Consider the following 21,788-nt stretch of genomic DNA (forward strand, 5'->3'; position numbering starts at 1 on the left):
ATGCAGCCAAGTCCAGGTGGGCACTGTCCTGATTGTGCCAAGTGCTGTGCTGAGTGCTGTCCTGGGTACTGGGTTGGGCACTGTGCTGAGTACAATGCTAGCTACTGTAATGAGTACTATGTTGAGTACTATCTGGATACTGAGTTGGGTATGGGGCTGAGTACTATGCTAAGTACTGTGCTGGGTATATGCTGAGTACTATGTTGGGTACTTGGTTGGGTCCTGGCTGAGTACTATCCTAGGTACTGTGCTGGGTACTATTCTGAGTACTGTGCTGGGTACTGGAATCCAAGATGAACAAACATGGCCCAATGCTTGTAGGTTGTGGTGGGGCCTGCAGACAAGAGCACAGGTGACTGTAAAACAGCCCTAAGAGGCTGCAAAATTGGGGCTCCAGGGAGAGCTGCGGGCAGTCCAAGAAGCCTTCATGAGTAGGTGGCGCTGGCACCGAGCCTCAATGTGCAGGTATTTGAGGTGGCAGCTCCAGCAAAGGTGGAAAAACATGGCGTATTTAGGGATGGTGCATAGGGCTTCGGAAGCCAAGTCCTAAGGAATGCAGCATGCCCTGACCCACAGAAAGGCCCAGAAGTCAGTTAGAAAGCAGCCTGGCTGAGGCCTCAAGTGCAGGACCGAGGAGGCTGGGAAGCAGAGGGCCAAGAGACAAGATGCACGGACTTGGGAGACCAGCTCCTGGAGGCCCAGGGTGTGGACTGGGACAGCTGGCAGGCAGGTGACCCTGCAGGGAAACCCCCAGAAACAATCCTCTCCGCTGAGCCGGCTCTGCCAGCACGCCCGGCACTTGGCCAAGCGTGCAGTAGGTCAGTGACTGGCCTCAGTCCTCACTCCCTCCTGCAAGGCGGTAACTAGCACTTGCCCCGGGAACAAAGCTGAAGCTCAGGGCACATTGGAAACTCACCAGATGCCACGGCTACAGCGAGGGTTTGAACCCAGGCCTGCTGGCCCCAGACCCCCAGCTCTCCGCCTCTGTGTACCCTGCTTCACTCTCTCCAGTTTCTCTCCACAGAAGGCTTCCACCTCCAGGAGAGACCGAGAGCCTCCCACAGCCCCTCGGCACACGATGGGCCAGGCAGTTCTTCCTGAACTTCACAGCTAGGAAAATGTGGCAGGAGGGCATGGGACTCGCTTGCGGACCCACAGCTACTAAGCTTCAAAGCCGGATCAAAATTCACATCCTGGTCACTCCAGGAACCAGGCATTTGGGATGTGCATCACTGAGCAGGTGGAGGGATAGTGCGGGAGACCCCAGACCCCAGGGGGAGGGCCCGTGGTCCGGCAGGTGCTAAAGGCACTAGCTGTCCCCTTTCACCAGACGGCAGGGGTGACATGTTTTCTTTCTTATTGCGAACTTGGATTGGCAATGTCAAAGCACGCAGAAGATGAGTGTGTGAGTGTGTCTGAGTCCCGTGGGAGAGCACGGTGGTGGGGCACCCAGGGCACGGCTCCCTCTACCTGGGCTCCAACGGCTCTTCTAAAGACCACTCTTGCCTTGCCCTAAGCCAGACTCACAGCCAGGGGGTAATGATCTGCCAGCAAATAACACAGTGTCCAAAGGGATTAGCACTCTAAGACAGGGAATGCCGTGCAGGGCTGTGAGTTCCAGGACAGAGAAGAGCAGGAGCTGGGTCTGGGGCTGCGGGGAGGGGCTACAGAAAGACACGTGGATGAGGGGGCGTGTCATTTCACATGCACACCCAGACCCAAACGAAAGGGCAAGGGTGTTCCAAGTAGAGGCAACGGTGAGCACAAAGGCTCAGTGTTAGGAAATCTAGGAGGTTTCCTGTCGGCAGCAGAGGATGTGTGTCAGGAGGTGGGATGGTGGGGAAGCCAAGGCTGGAGAACAGGGTCGCGTAGGTAGTGGGGGACTTTTGATGTCAGATGAAGCTGAGTTTTCTCTGGTGGGCAATAGGTAGTGATGGAAGGTTTTAGAGGAGGAGAGTAACATCCTGAGACCCATGTTAGGGATGTGTCTCATCCATACTCATGTGGCTGCCTGGATTATGTGCCTACCTGTCCCTGTTATGCTGTGAACCCAGGCATAGGGTGTGTTTCACGTGCTCTGCTGCCCCATGGGGATGGATGGTGACGCTCTGGACTTAGCCTTGGGTTCAAAGGCCTTTCTCTCCACTAATACCCATCAGCAACAAAGCCACCCCTAACGGAGCACTCGCTGGGAGCCCCACCCACCTCAAGTCAGCATCCTGAAATTATCAGCATCATCATTCTAAAAGGGAAGCAAATGGAGGCCCAGCAGGGTCACACGGCCAGGAGGAAGCAGAGCTGGAATTTGAACCCAGGATGTCCAGACTCCAAAGCCTCTCTCTAGTCCAGTGGGCTGTGCTACTAAACAGGATGCCTGAGAAACCAGAACACGCGGCTCCCTGACCCTGGCAGGCACACTCTTACAGACGCACACGACATCAGGGAAGCTGACACTCATCTGATGAGAAGTCAGAAGCCGGGGGTTCCAGGGTGGAATGTCCTACCCAAAGAACTTTTCAACTTGGACAAGTCACATGACTACTCCAAGACTCAGTTTCTCCATTTGTAATATGCAGACCATGGATCTGCCCTCATAATGTGTGGTGACACAAACCATTGGCCCTGAAAAGGTGACATAAATTCCTAAGTTTAGCTGTCGCTTCTAAAAAGAACATTCTCTATTTTCAATGAAATGTGCAAAATCAGTGGTGGCGAGGATACAGCTCAGTGGTAGAGCGTGTGGTTAGCATGCACGACGTCCTGGGTTCAATCCCCAGACCTCCATCCATCCATCCATCCATCAATCATTCAATCAATCAATCAAATTACCCTCCCCCAAAAAACACACATAAAAAGTGCAAAATCAATAAGACAGCTCAAAAAACAAAAAACTACACACAGGGGACTGGGTGTGTGGTCAACTCTGCTTTTAGCCTGTCAGGGGGTCAGTTTTGCAGGAGGGGGTAAGACTCCCCTTAAATAAAGCAACCACTGTGAGGTGAGAAATAAGAATCGTGGACTATCCCAATACATATGACCCAAGAAAGACCTTAAGTCAACTGCTTTACTTACAGATGGGAAACCGAGGCCCGGAGAGGGACAGGGACTTGGATGAGGTCACACAGCACTTGAGCATCAGCATGCAAACTCTAACCCAGGTCTCTGACTCTTAGTCCAGTGCTCGTGCCCCTTGCTCCTGCCCTGGACAGATGCCCTCAGACAGGGCACCACGATGCGGCACCAGGCACTGGGCATCAGTCCATCTGGTCAGGGTGGCACTGAGCCTCTGCCTTGTGCCAGGTGCGGGCAGAGCCAGACTCCAGTCCTGGAAAAGCCAGGGCAGGGACCTCAGCCACATGGAAGCAGAAGAGGGGCAGGAAGCAGGGCCTGGGCCAGCTGGGGATGGGCACCCACTTGGCTGCAGGGTGGCTTCCAGGATGGGAGAGTCGAGGGTGGGCTCTAGACCCTCATATAAAAGTGTGGTCCTAGGATCCACAGCAGCAGCATCACTGGGAGCGAGTCAGAAATGACCATCTCGGGCCCACCCCCACCTCCTGCCTCAGAACCTGCACTTACGCCCCAGGAAAGTCAAAGGCATCGAAGTTTGAGAAACACTGGTCTAGCCCACTTCCGCACTCGAACAGCTGGGAAACCTGAGGCCTGAGAGGGACACGGCCAAGGCCATGGGCTTTCAAAGCCAGGCCTGTGCGTACCTCCGTCTCCCGCAGCCTGGCCTCCAGGGCCGCGCGGGGCCCCTGGGTGTTGTCATTGACCTGCAGCCGCTCCTGCACAGCCTTCATCCACTCCCGGGCGTCCTCCACGCTCCTGTCGAAGCCCTCCTGGGGCTGCTGAGTCATGGCACCTGCGGGGGCTGAAGACAGGGCCGCATGAGATCAGGCGGGCTGGCGAGAATGCAGGGTGGCGGCTGGGGAGAGGCCCCAGGCCGGCGGATGGGGTGGCAAGAGTGGCAGAGCCTGGCCTGGGACTCCCGGTGCTCTGATGCTCCGACTTAGGTGACACAGCCAGAGGCGACCGTGCTTGTCAAAGAGCCAAAGGACTGGAAGTGGGCAGCGAGGAAGACAGGTCTGGCCTCTCCGGTCGCTGGGCAGGGAGAGCGGCCCAGGGTGCTGGGTTGGCAGAGTCTCTTTGTGTCACTTCCCTGCTCCCCTCTGACGCTACCTTGGGACTTGGGGGCAACTCTCATCTGTCTCTTTGGTTTGAAATCTCTCCAACAGCGGGTCCCAGAACACACAGTCTGAGATGTCTGTGACGGATACTGAATCTTGATCTAAATGGATCCTAAGAAACACAATATTTGGCATCAGCCAAGCTGACGTCAGCCCCTGCGCCTCACTTGAAATTAACATCTCAGGCTGGGGACCGCCGTTAACCTGGTGTCTTGTCACTACTCCATCAACCTGGGTCCAGGCAGTTACTGCTAAGTGTTTGGACTGAGCTACGCACCACCTACTTCCTGGGTGCCAACAGCAGTCAACTGACTTAGCCTTTGAGATGAGACACACTGCCTTTGGCGATGCCTGCCTCCTGGCATAGTTCTCCCTGCTAAACCAACCCCTTTGCTGTCCCGTCCCTCCTCTCTTACCCTTACCTTTTAGCTGTGGATGCAAAGTCTCAGATTTTCTCCTGTAACTTTCTTAAAATCCCATTAAGCCCAGGACAAACCCTTCTGTATTCCAGCTCTAGTTGTCCGCTTACGGCAACTATAACCTACTTTGGATTAAAGTTATTTATATCTGCACCTTAGGTGGAGGGGCTGGATCCAGCTTATCCTCCAGTCTCCCACAATGCCTTGTGCAGAGTAAGTCCTCTGCAAATGTTGAAATAGCCCAGGATTGGTATAAAGTTTGATGCGCCCAAAACCAGCCACAGCATTAGTTAAAATGGCAAAACAAAATGAAACTAGAAACAACCCAAATGCCCAATAATAGGAAATAAAGTATCACACACTTGCACTTTAGAATACTGTGCAGCCAACAAAAAGGATGCCTGAGATGAATTTGTGATGAAGAATTCTCAGGCTATAATGATAATGCCAAAAAATGCAACAAAATTTACCCTTGGTAGTCACATCTCTACGACGAATAAAAAAACAAAGCAAAACAGCCACTAAAAACCTCTGATCCTCTCGCCATTATAATTCTCTTGGGACTGCGTTGGAAAGAGAGGTGTGGGCAGAAGTGGCTGAAGCCGCATTCCATGCGACCTCAGGCCTCTCGTTTCCTGGCCTGAGGTCCTTGAAGGCCACGTGGTTAAGTACGGTTGTCTGGTTAGTGGAACTACAGTTGGAAGTTTTTCTGTTTCCTGATTTTTCCTCTTAAGCAGTCTGTGAATTTTCCAGAAGAGGCAATCATTACTTTAAGAAAAAAACAATAATAATTTCTTAACTGAACTGTTTGTTGGCCATTCCTTCTCAATCACCAGTTGGTTATTCAACAAGCATTAACTGGGCATCTGGGCATCCCCAGCCCCTTCCTCCCCAGGCCCTGCCCTGGGCAGACTCAGCCACCAGACGGACGACATGGGCTGCGGCGAAGGGAGTGGGCGACCCAGGGTGGGCTGCCCTCTGGGACCTGGGCTCAGAGCTCACTCTCCCAATGTGTTGTTTTCCTTCCAGAGCTGTTTTGATTTTTTTTTTACTAACAATTTAATTCACTCCCTGCAGCCACTCCCTGCCTTTGAATGCCTCGTTTGAAAAGCATATTAGAATGTGCAGGCGTTTAAATTGGTTCATTGTGGCTTTAATCTCTTGTCTAGTGTGTGACTTGATTGGCTTCCAAAAGCTCAGCTTTTATTTTTACAAAGCAATGAAGGGGAGGAGCAGAAACCAGCTCCCAGGGTTTCAGATGACATGATGCGGGGAAGGCTCTAAGCACCAAAAGGCAGCAAGGTTTTGGAGAAGCCTTTTTCCAGCTGGAAATGGCCAGGGCACGTCAGGCGTGGTGGTTTGGAGACCCTGAGGTACGCTGAGTGGGGCACAAGGGGTCCAGTGGCGTGGGTCGAGGCTCAGGTGGGCCTCAGACCCACAGATCGGCCTTGGTTGGGGGACTTCTCATCTCAAATGCGGGGTCACTCCCTGTGGGCTTGGTGAGGTTGCAGGCAGAGTTTAGGAGACTGGGAATATGTAGGTATGGTGTGTTATGTAGCAGAATATTTACAAGTTTCTGTTGACCTTGTTGATAGAACACGACTACTACAAATTATGTAATAAAAAGAATTTATCACTCAAAAAAAGAGAGAGAGAGAGAGACGGGGCCTCTTGGCCTGTTCTGCCAAACCGCTTGGTTCCCGTTCAGTGAAACCCACAGAAATTAAGCACCCGCTCCTAGCTAGGCCTGAGGCTACAACCCCAGCAGCAAAGGAGCGGGCACCACCCCTGCCTTAAGAAGCCCCCAGAAGAGAAGCTACACACTGAAGACGTGTGCGGGCTGCAGGTGGGTGAGCGGCAGGTGGGCTGCAGATGGGTGAGCGGTGAGCCAGGGTGGGGGATGTGAGGCAGGGAGTGGTTTCACCACAGACCCCTTTTTGGAATGAAGGCTTTAAAGGCTGAGAATAAAATGCAAGGATTACAAAGGAAACCAAGCATATTTAAACCTAGTTATCAAAATACTAAAAACTGAGTTAATAAGACACACACTTTCTTATTAGCACCTATACCAATAGGTCTAACAGCTATCAGAATTTTGAAATAGTGATGGGCATAAACTACATGTCGAGGCAACATAAAAATACACGTGACAAAGTTACAGCCACGGCCAATGGCAGAGTGGGCTTTGTCTTGGTTTTGCCGCCTGCATCATGGAAGAAATTGCCATCAGTTAGAGGTCAGTAGCAATAAGAATATAGTAGGTTTTCAATCCAAATTCATGGGCCCCTAAATTCTATCTGTAGCTCCCTGTCAGTCCATGGACCTGGCTGAGAATCCTGCTCTAACCCTGCTAATGGCCAGCGGAAAGGAGAGCCTGTTTCCTTACACAAGTTTAAAAGCAAATGATCAGCTCAAGAAAAGCTCGCTCACGACTGATTTAAGGACCAGGAAGGTATCCCTCCTTAGAATCCCTCACTGAAAGCTCATGGACTTCCTCTGTGTCCAATAAGCTTCTGGGCCTCCTCCCTTCCCTCCGCCAGGCAGCAGCCAGAGGGGGCTTTCTAAACCCAAATCCAGCTGGCCATCACCCTGTCACAGCATCATCTTCTAACAGGCCCCTAAGCCCGGAGCCTGACCCTGTTTCCAGTCTTGTTTCTTCCCACGGCTCCACAGCCAACCCCAGGACAGAGGTGCCGTTCTAAGCATGCAGCCTCCTCTCTGACGCAGCCAAGGCCATGATCTCTGTTCCCTCTGCTAGAAGCACGTCCCCTCCCCCAAGCACTGCCACCCAGTGTGGCACCCCAGAGCCTGTGACCACCAACCACCTCTTCTGTGCAGGCCTACCTCCCCTCTCGCTGCCTTAGGACCTTGACCCCCGCACCACAGCGCTGGCGATCCTGGCTATCAGCCTTTCATTAATGCCGACTGAAGGAACGAACAAGCCCAGGAGCAGACCTGCAGGACTAGGTTGAGCAAGGTGGGCAGCCTTCCAAAATGAGACAGGGACAGTGGGGGAAAGATCCCTGTGCTGGAAATCTGCACATTCACCCTGAGCAAGTCCTTCTGCCTCTCTGGGCTTCGTCTCTCCTCTGCACACTGTGAGAATTAAACAGAGGGTCTCTGAGGGTCTTTGAGGTTGCAGGTTGAGAAGGTCCATATTACTGAGATCTCCGTGAGCCATGCCAAGCCCGGCCCTGAGCTGGACCTAGGGACCAGCCTCCGCACTCAGACCATCAGCCTGGTCCGGGTCCTTCCAGCATCGTGGCCCCTCTAAGGCAGGCCGAGGTGAGTGGCCTCCCAGGGCCATGTGTAATTACCCTCCATGCTATCTCCAAAGGAGATGCTCCTGAGAATCTTTTACATTAGCAGGAGGGCACATTTTTTCGTACAGGGTAAGTTAGTAAATATCTTTAGACTTTGCAGGCCACATACAGTCTTTACTGCATATTCCTTTTTAATTTCACAGCCCTTAAAAAATGTAAGACCCATTCCACATTCACGGGCAGTACCAAGAGGGGAGGGTATAGCTCAGTGGTAGAGTGCATGCTTAGCGTGCAGGAGGTCCTGGGTTCAATCCCCAGTACCTCCACTAAAAATAAGAAAGAAAGAAAGAAAGAAACACACATTCACTGGCAGCACCAAAATAGACCACTAGCCCAATGTGGCCTGTGGACTACAGTTTGCCGACTCCAGTTTTAGAGGGTCCAAGGCTGCAACCAGCAGCTGCAGGGAGCCCCAGAAGGGAATGCTAACTGGCTCTGTGACCCACCGGCATGTGCCCATTGAACAGATGTTGAAGCCAGAAAGACCAATAATTGGCCCTGGCCCCACTATTTACTAGCTGTGTGACATCCGGCCAGTCACTTAACTTCTCTGAGCCCCCATCTCCTCACCTGGAAATGGGGTGTCTTAGTCCATTTAGCTGCTATAAGGAAATATCACTGATGGGGTAGCTTACAAACATCAGGGATTTACTTCTCACAGCTCTAGAGGCTGGAGGTCTGAGATCAGGGCACCAGGGTGCTCAGGTGAGGGCCCTCTTCCTGGTCGCAGACTTCTCACTGTATCTTCATACAAATGGAGGTGGAGGAAGGGTGTGGGGAGCCCTGTGGGGTCTCTTTTATAAGGGCACTAATCCCATTCACGAGGGCTCCACCCTCACGTTCTAATCACCCCCCAGACACCCTAACTCCTAACACCATCATATTGGGGGTTAGAATTTCAACACGCAAATTTGGGGGGGGTGTAAACATTCAGACCACAGCATGGGGACAACACCGAGGGTTGATTAATGGAAAACCTCCCACCCAGTGCCTGGAACACACCCCATACCTGGAAGCTTTTTACCCCAAATTCCTCAGGTGTCAGGAGGAAGGCTTTCCTTCCTTAGGAACCTACATCCAGATGGCAGCTCTCACACCATCCCAGGCTGGCTGTGGGGTAGAATGGGGGTTACTGGCCAGGGACTAAGGCATTTGTGCATCCCGACAGCTGCAGGGGCCTGAGGATTCAGAGATGAACCAGGGGCTCTGGCCTGTGGGGCTCTGTGTCCAGTGAGAGGGGCCAAAGTGAGTTTGGGAGAGGGGGGCACAGGCTGAGTGGGAGGCACTGGGCATGCTGGGGGATGGGAAGAGGGGGAGGCAATAAAAGAAGTTGGACGGGGAGGGGAAGGACCAGAGCAGAGCCTCAGAGCCTTGTCCAGGAGGCTCGGTCAGACCCTAGGGGCAGTAGGGAGCCAGCGAGTGTTCAGTTCCGGTGACAAGACTATTTCTAAGCTTCAGGCGGGTCACCCTGGCTGGAGTGGGGGCAGAGGGAAGCCCTCACCAGGCAGTGGGTGGAGGCGGTTGGAGATGTGGTCAGTGCCCAGTTGGGCAGCTGCCCGAGGCTGAGGACCACAAGAGAAGGCTGTGGGGGTGAGCAGGACAAGTAGGCCTCTCTGGGAGGGAGGGGGGAATTCTCATGTTTGGCAAGTTTATTTGTCCTTCCAGGATTGGTTGAACGGACCTAGGATTTAAAAAAATGGAACCGTGCATTTTTCAAACATTTTGGCCAAAAAAAAAAAAAAAAAGTGCTGAGGCATTTTTCATAAAGCTGTTTCCATTTCTAAGTCCCTTCTTGGGAAGCAGCCCTGGGGTGTGGCTGGAGGCAGCAAGGGAATGGGGCTCTGGGTGTGTCTCTGGGCTGTCCCCAGGGAACCAGAGAGAGATGCAGGCCCTTTCTGATTCAGGCTGGCGGCGCCAGTCTGCCGGAGGAGACGGTTAGAAAGGAAACAGCCTCGGTTTTCAGCATCCCATGTGGTTATCACAAAATATAACTGAAAGAGAAATGAGTTTTTTTCCCTGACGACAGACAAGCAGGGTCAGGGCAGACGATGGAGCAGAGGATCGGACTCAAGACAGAACATGCACTCAGGTAGAACCTGGTTCGAAAGTCATCACCCCATGAGACTGATGCATCCAAGGAGGCGGGCAAGACCCGTGGGCATGGCTGGGGACACGGCTTCTCCAGGAGTGGACTGTGAGGCTGTACTTCGAGGGAGGTCGAGAAGCTTCCAGGATCTGAGCTCCAGGCCTAAGCCTTTGTGTCAAAGGGGAAGAGCTTAGTCAGAGTCACGGGAAGGCTCAGGGTGAACGAAGAGACAGAAACACTATAAAGAAGTGTGTGGTGGACAGAGGGTGCTGGAAACTGTGATAGAGACCAAAAAAAAAAAAAAAAAGAGCCAGCCAGAGAAGAGAGGGAAGGGCACTGAGGTTTCTGCAGTGATGACAGGACTATGTCATGCTCAGCACTTGTCTACAAGTCGTCCCTTCAGTCCTTGTGGCGTCCCCGAGCTGAGAGGTCGGTCACACAGGAGGTGGCAGAGCAGCGGGGCCTCTGCTCGGGCTGAGAGCTTTGGCCAATTAGTTAGGGGACCTCAAAAGAGCTTCCTTCCCCCACCAGCACCTTCCTCAGAGAATCTGGGGCGATCATGGGGCACCCACGCAGGAACAGGTGCTCAGCGGGCAGGGATGCTGTCACCTTCCCCCATCACAGACAAGAACCCTGAGGCTGGAGTAACCAGTCCGGGGCACAGGGCCATTGGGGCAGCACTAAGACTTGAACCTTGTTCTGTCGGATTCCAAAGCCTGTGCTTACCTCCCGAGACCACACTGCCTCCCAAACCAAGCCCGACTCCACCGCACACTGGGGAATCCGGCAGAACTACCTCGGGGAGGAGAGCGACTCTGACTGCACAGGGTCCAACCAGCCAGAGTGAGTCCATGTTGAGTCCAGCTACAAACCAGAGGGACCTGGCTATACGGGGTGAAGCTGCCAGGAGACAAAAGAGAACCCAGAGATCAGCCCCTCCCCCAACGAGGCAGAAGGTGATGTGACCAGACATGGCCTGGGAGGCTCTGAGCAGCAGGAGCTAGAGTCCCAGAGGAGGCCCAACCCCAGCCAGGGCGGAGAGGCTGTCCGTGGGAAAAATCCCCTGGCCAGCACAGGGGAGGCGGAGTGACGCAGCCCACAGGGGCCAGCCCTCCAGTGACCCAGGGGATGGGAAGGAAGGAGATCCCCCAGGCCAGGGCTGCACAGGCTGCCCATCTGGAGATAGGAAAGGACACCAGGTCCCTTTGCCCTGATTCCAGGCTGCCTATGCAACTGGCCAAGCCGCAACTTGGTCAGCCTTGCAGGACAAAGGACAAGGTGCTGGTGCCAACAAAATAGCCTGACGCTGGCCATCTACTGGGAAGCAAACTAGAGCTCAGAGCTCTGTGTCCTGGGGGCCAATGAGATTAGAGCCCTCCCTCCTCTCCCTTCCCCTTCCTGGGCCTGCGAAACTGAGGCTGCAGAGAGAGGCCCCTGTTTGGCTCTGTGGTGCCACCGGTGAGGGGTGGACACCCCATGACGACCAAGTTGGGACAAGCCCCCTGCTTCCATCCCTCCAACACCATAACAGCAATTTTGAAAATTCTCTAGGGATGTGCAAATACGGTAATATCGCATGCCATTCAGTGATCCAGAGGCTCCAAGCATCTTGCTTATTAGGATGCAACCAAATCCCATTAGGGGGCGTGTCGAAAACATGACACCAAACCCCTCCCAAGCACAGAGAGGGGCAAAGTCAGGCTCAGTGGTGACTATTATATGGTTGATGTTAGTATCATTTGACAAAGATGGAAACTGAGATTCAGTGAGGCAAATATCCTGTCAGAAAGTGGTGGATTCAGGATGGACAATAATCAAAAAAAACAAAAGGATGGACAATAATCATTATAACAGCCCACATGTATCTGGCATTCTGTACAGTCCTGACTCTATAATAAAGGGCTTAGCTATTAACTCATTTATCCACAAAGACCCAGCTGAGGACCACTGATACTAAGAACACTGCCCAAAGTCAGAGGGATGTTAAATAGTGGGGCAGGACTTGAACCCAGGATGGCCTGAGTCCAGGGCTTTTGCTCTTAGACACACTGCTACCTGGCTTCCATGCCTCTGCCTGTACCCCCCGGAACCCTACTGAGAGCAGTCTATACAATGCAGGAGCCTGGGGCAGCCAGCCTTCTGTGGGTCGTCTTCTATGAGCATCTAAGCTCCAGGAAGGTGACTGCAGGGTATAAATCTGGTGGTCCTCAGCTCAAGAATCTAGAATTGGAGACACTAAACTGAGGCCCCAGCTCCCAGGCAGCCTCAGTCATACGCTGTCCAGCCATCCCAGCCCCCTGCCAACCCAGCTGGCCTCTGGCATTTTGCTCTGGAACCCAGAAGGTTTCAGGATTCAGACCTGAGAAAACCCCAGCTCCCATGGGAGGACCTATAAACAGCCTGGTGTGCCTACTCTGTCAACCTGGCCGGGGCCCCCACTGCAAACTGACCCAGAGCCCTGGCACAGGGCATACTCCCTTTCCCGTGACACACTCGCCTTTCCTGTGACTCATTCTTGCCCCGCCACACACAGTTCCACCCTTACTCCTTCCCGCTGCTCTCATATACGCAGATGGAATTGCAGGGATGAGCGGGCAGCTGGTTTTAATCCCAAGGCCTATTCCAAATGGATTCTGGGAGCTCCTTTTTTGTTTACTTATTGCAGACAATACTGTGGATAGGCCATGACTCAGAGCATCCTTCAGAGCACAGGGATGGCCCTCGGTGTTTCTCTCTTATCTGGCATTTGCAGAAGGTGATTCTGACAGCAAAGTGTGTGAAAAGCAGGGACAGGAGTTTGGAGAGAGCAGATACAAACTACTACATGCAAAAGAGATGAACAACAAGGTCCTACTGTCTAGCACAGGGAACTATATTCAATAGCTCGTAATAACCTATAATGAAAAAGAATATATATATATATATATATATATATATATATATATATATATATATATATATATGAAAAACTGAATCACTATGCTGCACCCCAGAAATTAACACATTGTAAATCAACTATACTTCAATTTAAAAAAAAAACTGAAACCACAAACTTACTGTTAAAAAAAAAAAAGAAGCAGGGACAGGAACTCTCAGCAGCATCTTAATTGGTCATTGCCCCAGAACTCTCACGCTATCTTATTTATCTTACAGCAACCTTCCAAGGTAGCTAGATATAGAGTTTGGGAACAATTACCGAGCTTCACCCCATCAGAGGCAACCACAGGCTTGGAGAGATTAAGGGACAGAACCAAAATCACACAGGCTGCAGGGCGCCACAACCCACCCTCAGTCCACAGGCTTGTAAATATTTATAATAAGGAACCCCACTTAGTAACAGTGTTGTGGGGTCCACTTTACAATTCCGGCCACAAAGGGGACAGGCCAATGACTGCTTTCATGACAAGTGCTTTGAGAGTGATTCTCAATCAGCTCTGCCATCACGGATAAATGGTATTTGTAGTGAAAACCCCTGCTCTCTGGCCCACCTCCTAACCAGATAACTGACTATAAAACAGCATTTCCAATCACTCTGAAAGTAATGAAACCCAAGCTTTTCATCAAAAGGCACATTGTAGAGGATGGGAGAATGTCCACCCGGGAAAGGCTGGCCTTGCAATGTACGGTCAAATATAATGTCTGGGAGGGGAGAGAATGCACAGGGCAACTATGAGAGAATGCCGGGGGAGGTGGGTGGAGGGGAGGGACGGGGGCAGAAGGCCCACTGCCCGGAGAGGAGAGGCATCCCTGGGGCAAGGCAGGAGGCTCTGAGGGTGGGGCCTCAGCTCCTCGGACCCAAGCGTGATTGGTTCAGGCTGCTGGGAGGGCAGCCAATCAGAGGCCGCAAACCTGAGGCGCATCCTGTGGGTAGCCCTGGCCAGTAGTCCGAGCCGGTTGCTGGCGGTGTGGCCAGGGGCAGTCAGAGGTTGCACAGGCAGGGAATGGCCTTCATTTGCGGGTCAGAGAGCAGCGATGGGCAGGGCGACAGGGGACTAGTCCGGGCCTGGCTGGGACGCTGAGTGCCACAGGCCGCAGGGGTGAGGCGGGGCAGGCCAGTCAATGCTGCCCAGCTGGCCTCGCTAGCTTTACGTCGGTTTGGGTTTTTCACACTATGGGTCGTGGCCCAACCCCATACCTCGGCAGTGGAAACACCAGGCACACTCCTAAGTGCTCTGTAGATGAAACCTCCAAGGTCCTGTCCCATCAGAGAGTGCTCCATCTGGCCTGCCGCAAGGCCCATCCCGGGTCCTGCTCCAGCCTCCAAAGCCCCTCCCTGGAGAAGATCTGGCCAATGGGGTGGAGCTTCCAGGACGGGATGTTGGCCCCTCGTCCCTGGGCTGCCCTCACCTTCCTCTTCCAGTGACCAACAACAGCATCCATGACAGCATGGCAGTGACAGATGTCCCCATGCCTCTCCCTCCAGGCCTCTGTCTGGCCCTGGGAATCAGAGGCACATGCCAGGCCCCCAGCGCCGCACACCTTCTCCCTAGGTAGGAATCTTCCCCGCAGAGGGGCGATTCCAACAGTCATCTCTGAAGTCACCTGGCCTGCCCTACCTTCCTCAGCATTTCCCACGGAACCAGCGCCCCCTCCCTGGACCGTCTACACCACAGCCCAAGGGAGCAAGCTCAACAACAGTGACCACGTCCCTCCTGTGGCCTCAAACCTGAATGATGCGTGAACAGACCTTTTTAAAAGAACATTACAGCTGCACAATAACACATGCTCACAACCACTCCTATCGAGGGCTTCGGAAATGAGCGCTTTCTACTTAGATGAAAATGTCTTTCAATTCAAAAGCATTGCATTAAATTTTTGTTTGTTTTTGTGTTAGGTACAAATTTCAAAACTTCCCTTAGAACACATCATCTCTGGAGGTAACTTCTTCATATCTCAATTTGAGGAACTCTGGCCTGGAGAATGAAGCCACCACGCCTCGGGGACCTTCAAGGATGAGGCTCCCACCCAGCAGACAGCCCTAACTTAGCAGGGTGCTTCTGATCCCAGCGTGCCAGCTGCACCACACTGCCAGAAGTTTCTAGAAGCTTAGAGTCTGTGTGCTGCCTCCCCAGCTTAGTTCTGCCTGGGAAGTACCCCCCACCCCTGCAACTACATCTCCTTCTAGAAGATTCTTCCCTGTTCTTTCAAGATTCAGTTCACAGCCACTCAGAGGGGAAACCTTTCCAGCTCCCTTCTCACCCACAGAAATGACCCGTCCCTTCCCTGGTCCCCACGGGGCCCTGTGCACGTTGCCTGTAAACTCACTGCCTGTTTACTAAACACTCTGGATTTCCCCATTTTCTCCTCCCAACCAACCTAGGAGGGAGGTACCATACCAGTTCCATTTCACAGTGAGAAAACTGGGTTTAGGGAAGTAGGGAAGGCTAGTAGCCGCCAGTCCGGGACGGGACCCAGCAGTCTGACCGCACTGTTTGTGTTTTCTGTTCATATCTGTTGGCGCAAACGCGTACTCTGAAGACAGCAGGGTCAGATTCATTGTATTGACTGATTGGGGATGGGATTGCTTCTATTTTTAACAGCTTTATTGGGGGTAAAATTGATGAACAAGAAACACATTTCAACAGCACAATTTGACAAGTTTTCACATACATACCCATAACATCATCACCCCAGTCAAGATAATGAACATGTCCCTCACCCCAAAGCTTCCTGGACCCATTTCTGGTCCCTCCCTCCTGCCCACGCCCGGTCCCAGTCAACCACTGGTGTGCTTAGTCATTAGGCATTAGTTTACATTTTCTGGAGGTTTTTACATAAATGGAATGATATAGGGTGTATATATATATATATTTTTTTCTTTTGTGGTGAGGGATGGGGGTCCTGGTTTCTTTCACTCAGTGTAATTATACTGAGATCCATCCATGTTGTTGCCTGTATCAATGACTCATATCTTTCTGTCGCTGAGTAGCATTCCATAGCATGCAGAGACCACTGGTTGGTATCACAAATAAAACTGCTTTTGAACACTTTTGTGTGGACATACGTTTTCTTTTCCCTTGCAAAAATACCTAAATGTGGAGTGGCTGAATCATGTGACAGGTGTATGTTTACATTTTTAAGAAACTTCCAAACTGTTTTCCAAAGTGGCCACATCGCTTTTCACACACAGCAGCGTGTGAGAGTTCCAGTTCCCATACACCCCTCTGTGGTCAGTTTTTTTAAATTTTAGCCCTTCTAACTGGCAGGTAAGGATAACTCATCGTGGTTTTAATTTGCAGTCCCAAACAGTGAACCATCAGATTGACTTTTGCATTTGTACTTGAGGACAATTTACTAAGCTTCAGATTGCACTCAGCCTTTCCCAGGCACCTCCTACTTTAAGTCTACTGGTGTGCTCAGTGCTGGGCCCATTGGCTGGAAGCTGGGTGAGGATCTGAGTGACGAGGAGACACTCAGCCAACAGGAACCTGCTCCAATTCCAATGGCGCTGCCAGCTGACTCCTTGAACCGACAGCCAAGAGTGTGTAAAAACAGATAAACGAATGAAGTCCCTCACACATGCATGGGGTTCTTTGAGCTCCCAAGAGAGGTTCCATAGGGCCCTTACTCCATGTTCCTGCAGGTCCCTGGCCCAAAAAGGACCTGGAAGTCTGCTCAACAACTCATGGGGCTGCCATGGGCTCTCCTAGCATCAGGGATGGAAATCAACAAGATACTGACAACATAGTAGGTGCTCACAAATATTTGTGAGCAAACTGATAAATCTGGAAAACATAATCATAGTTACCCCCATGGGCACTGCACTTAGTAGGTACTTCATACTGGTTAGTTCTAGTCTTTTTTATTAACAGGAAGAATTGTGGAGCCAGAAGGAGCATCTCTCCAGCCTTATTTGGTCCTTAGTGTACACATGCTGCAGGTTCAGGGAAACTTGAGGAACGCAGGGATCGGGGAAGGGCAGGCATCAGCACAGACTCTATTAGGCCCCAAACCAGAGCTTTCCTTCAGGCCATGGTTTGCAGGTAGAGCGGACCCCAAAATGGGGTTAGGGAGCATGGATTCCAGTGCAGGCTCTGCCACTAACTGGCTCCCAAACTCCAGTCTCCCTGTTGTTCAAGTGAGAACAAGAATCACCGCCTGACCTGCATCCCCTCCAAGACGGGGAAGCTTTAAATTGTTCGGAAGAGAAGGGGCATATGTGATTCACCTTGGAACTTTGGCTAACAGCATAGCTGTTAATAGGGAAAACAGACATTGCCGAGAAGCTCTGCTTTATTCAAATGCACAGAACTATAATGACTGGCAACTGGAGGGCTAATTGTACCATGTTACCTTGTTACAATGTATAACAGCCAGGACCTGTAATAACCAATTGTGGAGCCGGTGCACATACTGGAGTCAACGCTACACTGTTCCAAGCTACAATTCCAACCTGTAATAACCGGAGACCTTAATAAGAGCTGCCTCTTTGTGCCAGCCCATTTTCTAAAGCACTATAAAGTGCTTTAGAAACAAATGCCTTCCCAGGGAGGTGCTATTATCAGCCCCATAGCATAAAGGCAGCAAAGCACAGAGATGTTAAATAACTTCCCCCAAAGCATGCAAAGCAGGGACTAAAACTCGGGCACCTTGGTTCCGGAGATTTCCCCTTAACCACAGCGCCCTACTTGGAGACAAGTGGTCCGCAGCCACCTGGTCAGCATGTTAGGGCTGGCTGGATGTGAGTAAGAAGTAGGTGCTGCTGGATGGCAGATAAGAGGCGTGAAGAGTTCTCTATGGTGGCTGCACTGCGCAGCTCAGTCTCCCACTCTTCAGATACCGCCCAGAGCAAGTGTTCACGTAGGGGCCCTGTCTGCGAGCCGAGTTTTGCCATCTGCCTCCCTGCCCCTGCACTGGTACTCAGCGCCAAATGACACACCCCACTCGGCTCCAGATTGTTGTTGATGTGTTTGTCTTTCCGTTACACTGTTGCTCTCATCTGCTGTGCAGACACAGGCCTGGAGCACAGCTGGCGCGGAGGAGGACGGCGGTGCTGCTGGCTAAGTGAGCAAGACACCACCCTCTCAGAAAGGCAGGGCTGGCTCTCATGGAGCCCGGATAGCAGGTGCTGAAACAGCCCCCAATTTCAGACTGGCTCCAGATCTCAGGCTGCAGGGCCAGGCCTCCTGAGACACCCCAAGGGGCAATGAAAGGTGTTCCAGAAACCTCCCTAAGTCTCAGCAGGTAACAACTGGACCATTAGGAATCTTCTTATCCTGCTGCTCCATTTTACAGATGGGGAGACTGAGGCTCAGAGAAGGAAAGAGACCCATCCAAGACCTTGCAGCAGCTCAGTGGCAGAGCTGTGACCAAGAATCATCTTTCAGTACATCCTATGCCTCTGAGGGGAAGTATGATGTTTCTTCAAAAAGATCCATAAATAACAAAAAAAAATCAGCTCTCATTTATAGATAATTAATTTTCAACAAGCACGCCAAGACAATTCAATGGGAAAAGAATTGTCCTTTTAACTTTAACTTTTTAATGGTGTTGGGACAACTGGATATCCACATGTGAAAGAATGAACTTGGACCCTTACCTCAGTATAGACAAACGTTAACTCAAACTAGATGAAAGGCCAGATTGTAAGGGCCAAAACTATAAAACTCTTAGAAGAAAACATAGGCCTGAATGTTCCAGACCTTGGATTAGGCAATGACTTCTTAGAAACCAAAAGCACAAGCAATAAAAGAAAAAAACAAAACAAAACTGGAGTTTATCAAAATTAAAAACTTTTGTGTTTCAAAGGACACCATCAAAAAGGGAAAAGACAACCCACAGAATGGAAGAAAATTTTGCATGTCATCTATCTGATGAGGGACTTACATCTACAAAGACAAAAACCCAATTATAAAATGGGCAAAAGATCTGAATAGATATTTCTTCAAAGAAGAGGTACATACAGATGGCCAATAAGCACATGAGAGATACTCAACACCATTAGCTATCAGGGAAATGCAAATTAAAACCAAAAGGAGATACCACGTCACACCATTAGGATGGCTACAATCAAAAAGACAGACAATAACAAGTATCAGTAAAGATGTGGAGAAAGTGGAACCCTCATAGGCAGCTGGTGAGAATATGAAAAATAAAGCCACTTTGGAAAACAGCCTGGCAGTTCCTCAAATGAATAAACACAGAGTTACCATGGAATCCAGCAATTCCACTCCTAGGTATATACCCAACAGAGATGAAAACATATGCTCACAAAAAACTGATACACAATGTTCATGAGAGTCAAAGAAGTGGGAACAACCCGTATGTCCATCAATTTATGAATGGATAAATAAGTTATATTCATACTGTAGAATATTATCCAGCAATAAAAAGGTATAGTTTGGGATTTGCAGATGCTAACTACTATGTATAAAATGGATAAAGAATAAGGTCCTACTATATCGCACAGGGAACTATATCCAATATCTTGTAATAGCCTATAAAGAAAAAGAATATGAAAAGGAACATATGTATAACTCAATCACTATGCTGTACACCAGAAACTAACACAGCATTTTAAACGGACTATACTTCAATTAAAAATTTTTTTAAAGGAATGAAGTAATGATGAGGCTACAAGGAAACTCATATAGAAACCTTGAAAAAATGATTCTATACAAAAGAAGCCAATCACAAACGACCATATATTGTGTGATTCCACTTGTATGAAATGTGTCAAACAGGCAGGTCCATAGAGACGGAAAGTAACTTGGTGGTTGCCTAGCGTTGGGGCGGTGGAAAGATTAGGTTTTGGTGGGGTAATAAAAATATTCTAAAAATGACTGGTGATTTTGTACAATTCTGTGAATATACTAAAAGGCATTGACTTGTACTCTTTAAATGGGCAAATTATAATTGTGAATTATATCTCAATAAAGCTGTTTTTTTTTTTTTAAAGAAACAATCAAAATCCAAAAACTAAGAGGGCCATTTAAACAGACCTAGTTTAAACGCCCATTCCTGTGAGAAACAAACCCTCCCCTATTGATCATTTGTATTTCTTCCTTGGAGAATTGCTTGTTTAGGTCTTCTGCCCATTTTTGGATTGGGTTGTTTGTTTCTTTCTTATTCAGTCGTATGAGCTGCTTATATATTCTGGAGATCAAGCCTTTGTCGGTTTCATCGTTTGCAAAAATTTTCTCCCATTCTGTAGGTTGTCATTTTGTTTTACTTATGGTTTCCTTTGCTGTACAGAAGCTTGTAATTAGGTCCCATTTGTTTATTCTTGCTTTTATTTCTATTCCTTGGGTAGACTGCCCTAGGAGAACATTTTTGAGATGTATGTGAGATAATGTTTTGCCTATATTTTCTTCTAGGAGGTTTATTGTATCTTGTCTTATGTTTAAGTCTTTGATCCATTTTGAGTTTATTTTTGTGTATGGTATAAGGGAGTGTTCTAGCTTCATTGCTTTACATGCTGCTCTCCAGTTTTCCCAACACCATTTGCTGAAGAGCCTGTCTTTATTCCATTTATATTCTTGCCTCCTTTGTCAAAGATTAGTTGACCAAAAGTTTGTGGGTTCATTTCTGGGCTCTCTATTCTGTTCCATTGGTCTATATGTCTGTTTTTGTACCAATACCATGTTGTCTTGATTACTGAAGACCTAAACAAGCAATTCTCCAAGGAAGAAATACAAATGATCAATAGGCACATGAAAAAATGCTCAATATCACTAATTATTAGAGAAATGCAAATCAAAACTATGATGAGGTATCACCTCACACCAGCCAGAATGGCCATTATTCAAAAGTCCACAAATGACAAATGCTGGAGAGGCTGTGGAGAAAGGGGAACCCTCCTACACTGCTGGTGGGAATGCAGTTTGGTGCAGCCACTGTGGAAAACAGTATGGAGATTCCTCAAAAGACTAGGAATAGATCTACCATATGACCCAGGAATCTCACTCCTGGGCATATATCCAGAAGGAACCCTACTTCAAAAAGACACCTGCACCCCAATGTTCATAGCAGCACTATTTACAATAGCCAAGACACGGAAAGAGCCTAAATGTCCATCAACAGGTGACTGGATAAAGAAGATGTGGTATATTTATACAATGGAATACTACTCAGCCATAAAAACCGACAACATAACGCCATTTGCAGCAACAAGGATGTTCCTGGAGAATGTCATTCTAAGTGAAGTAAGCCAGAAAGAGAAAGAAAAATACCATATGAGATCGCTCATATGTGGAATTAAAAAAAAAAAGAACATAAATACAAAACAGAAACAGACTCATAGACGTAAAATACAAACTTGTAGTTGCCAAGGGGATGGGGGATGGGAAGGGATAGACTGGGATTTCAAAATTTGTAGATACTGACAGGCATATGTAGAATAGATAAACAAGATTATATTGTATAGCATAGGGAAACATATACGAGATCTGTGGTAGCTCACAGCGAAAAAAAATGTGCCAATGAATATACGTATGTTCATGTATAACTGAAAAATTGTGCTCTACACTGGCATTTGACAAAGCATTGTAAAATGACTATAACTCAATTAAAAAAAAAAAAAAGAAACAAACTCTCCCCTGAAGCTACTCCACATTCAATTCGACAACATTTGCTAAATTAATAATAAAAACATTTTTTGTACTTGAGAGGCAGGCTTTAATATTCATTTCTATTTGACAGATGAGGACCCTGAGGTGGAGAAGTTTCATGCTTTGCCCAAGGTCTCAGAGCTAGGAGTTAGGAGCTAAGGAGTCAAATCTGACCATTTGGCTTCAACGTCTGCATGTGCACAGCGTGGAGCCGGGAGCAGGCT

General features: G+C 49.6%; 1 protein-coding gene and 1 long non-coding RNA gene across 3 annotated transcripts in view; one reads left to right on the forward strand and one right to left on the reverse strand.

The window, feature by feature from the left end:
- The window catches only part of SYNE3 (spectrin repeat containing nuclear envelope family member 3), a 90,121-nt gene that overhangs the window by 47,944 nt on the left and 20,389 nt on the right, over nucleotides 1-21,788 (reverse strand). For both annotated transcript variants that reach the window (XM_031454269.2, XM_064486229.1), the window contains one exon: nucleotides 3,714-3,871. In XM_031454269.2, coding sequence (XP_031310129.1) covers nucleotides 3,714-3,857 — 144 coding nt within the window. In that variant the 5' untranslated portion in view covers nucleotides 3,858-3,871. Of the gene's footprint in view, nucleotides 1-3,713; nucleotides 3,872-21,788 lie in introns of those variants that run through there.
- LOC135321341 (uncharacterized) lies at nucleotides 5,859-16,002 on the forward strand. The gene is made up of 2 exons (XR_010381069.1): nucleotides 5,859-5,979; nucleotides 14,850-16,002. It is a non-coding gene; the product is annotated as an uncharacterized LOC135321341 (long non-coding RNA).

Source organism: Camelus dromedarius, chromosome 5, assembly GCF_036321535.1.
Source record: "Camelus dromedarius isolate mCamDro1 chromosome 5, mCamDro1.pat, whole genome shotgun sequence".
Taxonomy (NCBI): domain Eukaryota; kingdom Metazoa; phylum Chordata; class Mammalia; order Artiodactyla; family Camelidae; genus Camelus; species Camelus dromedarius.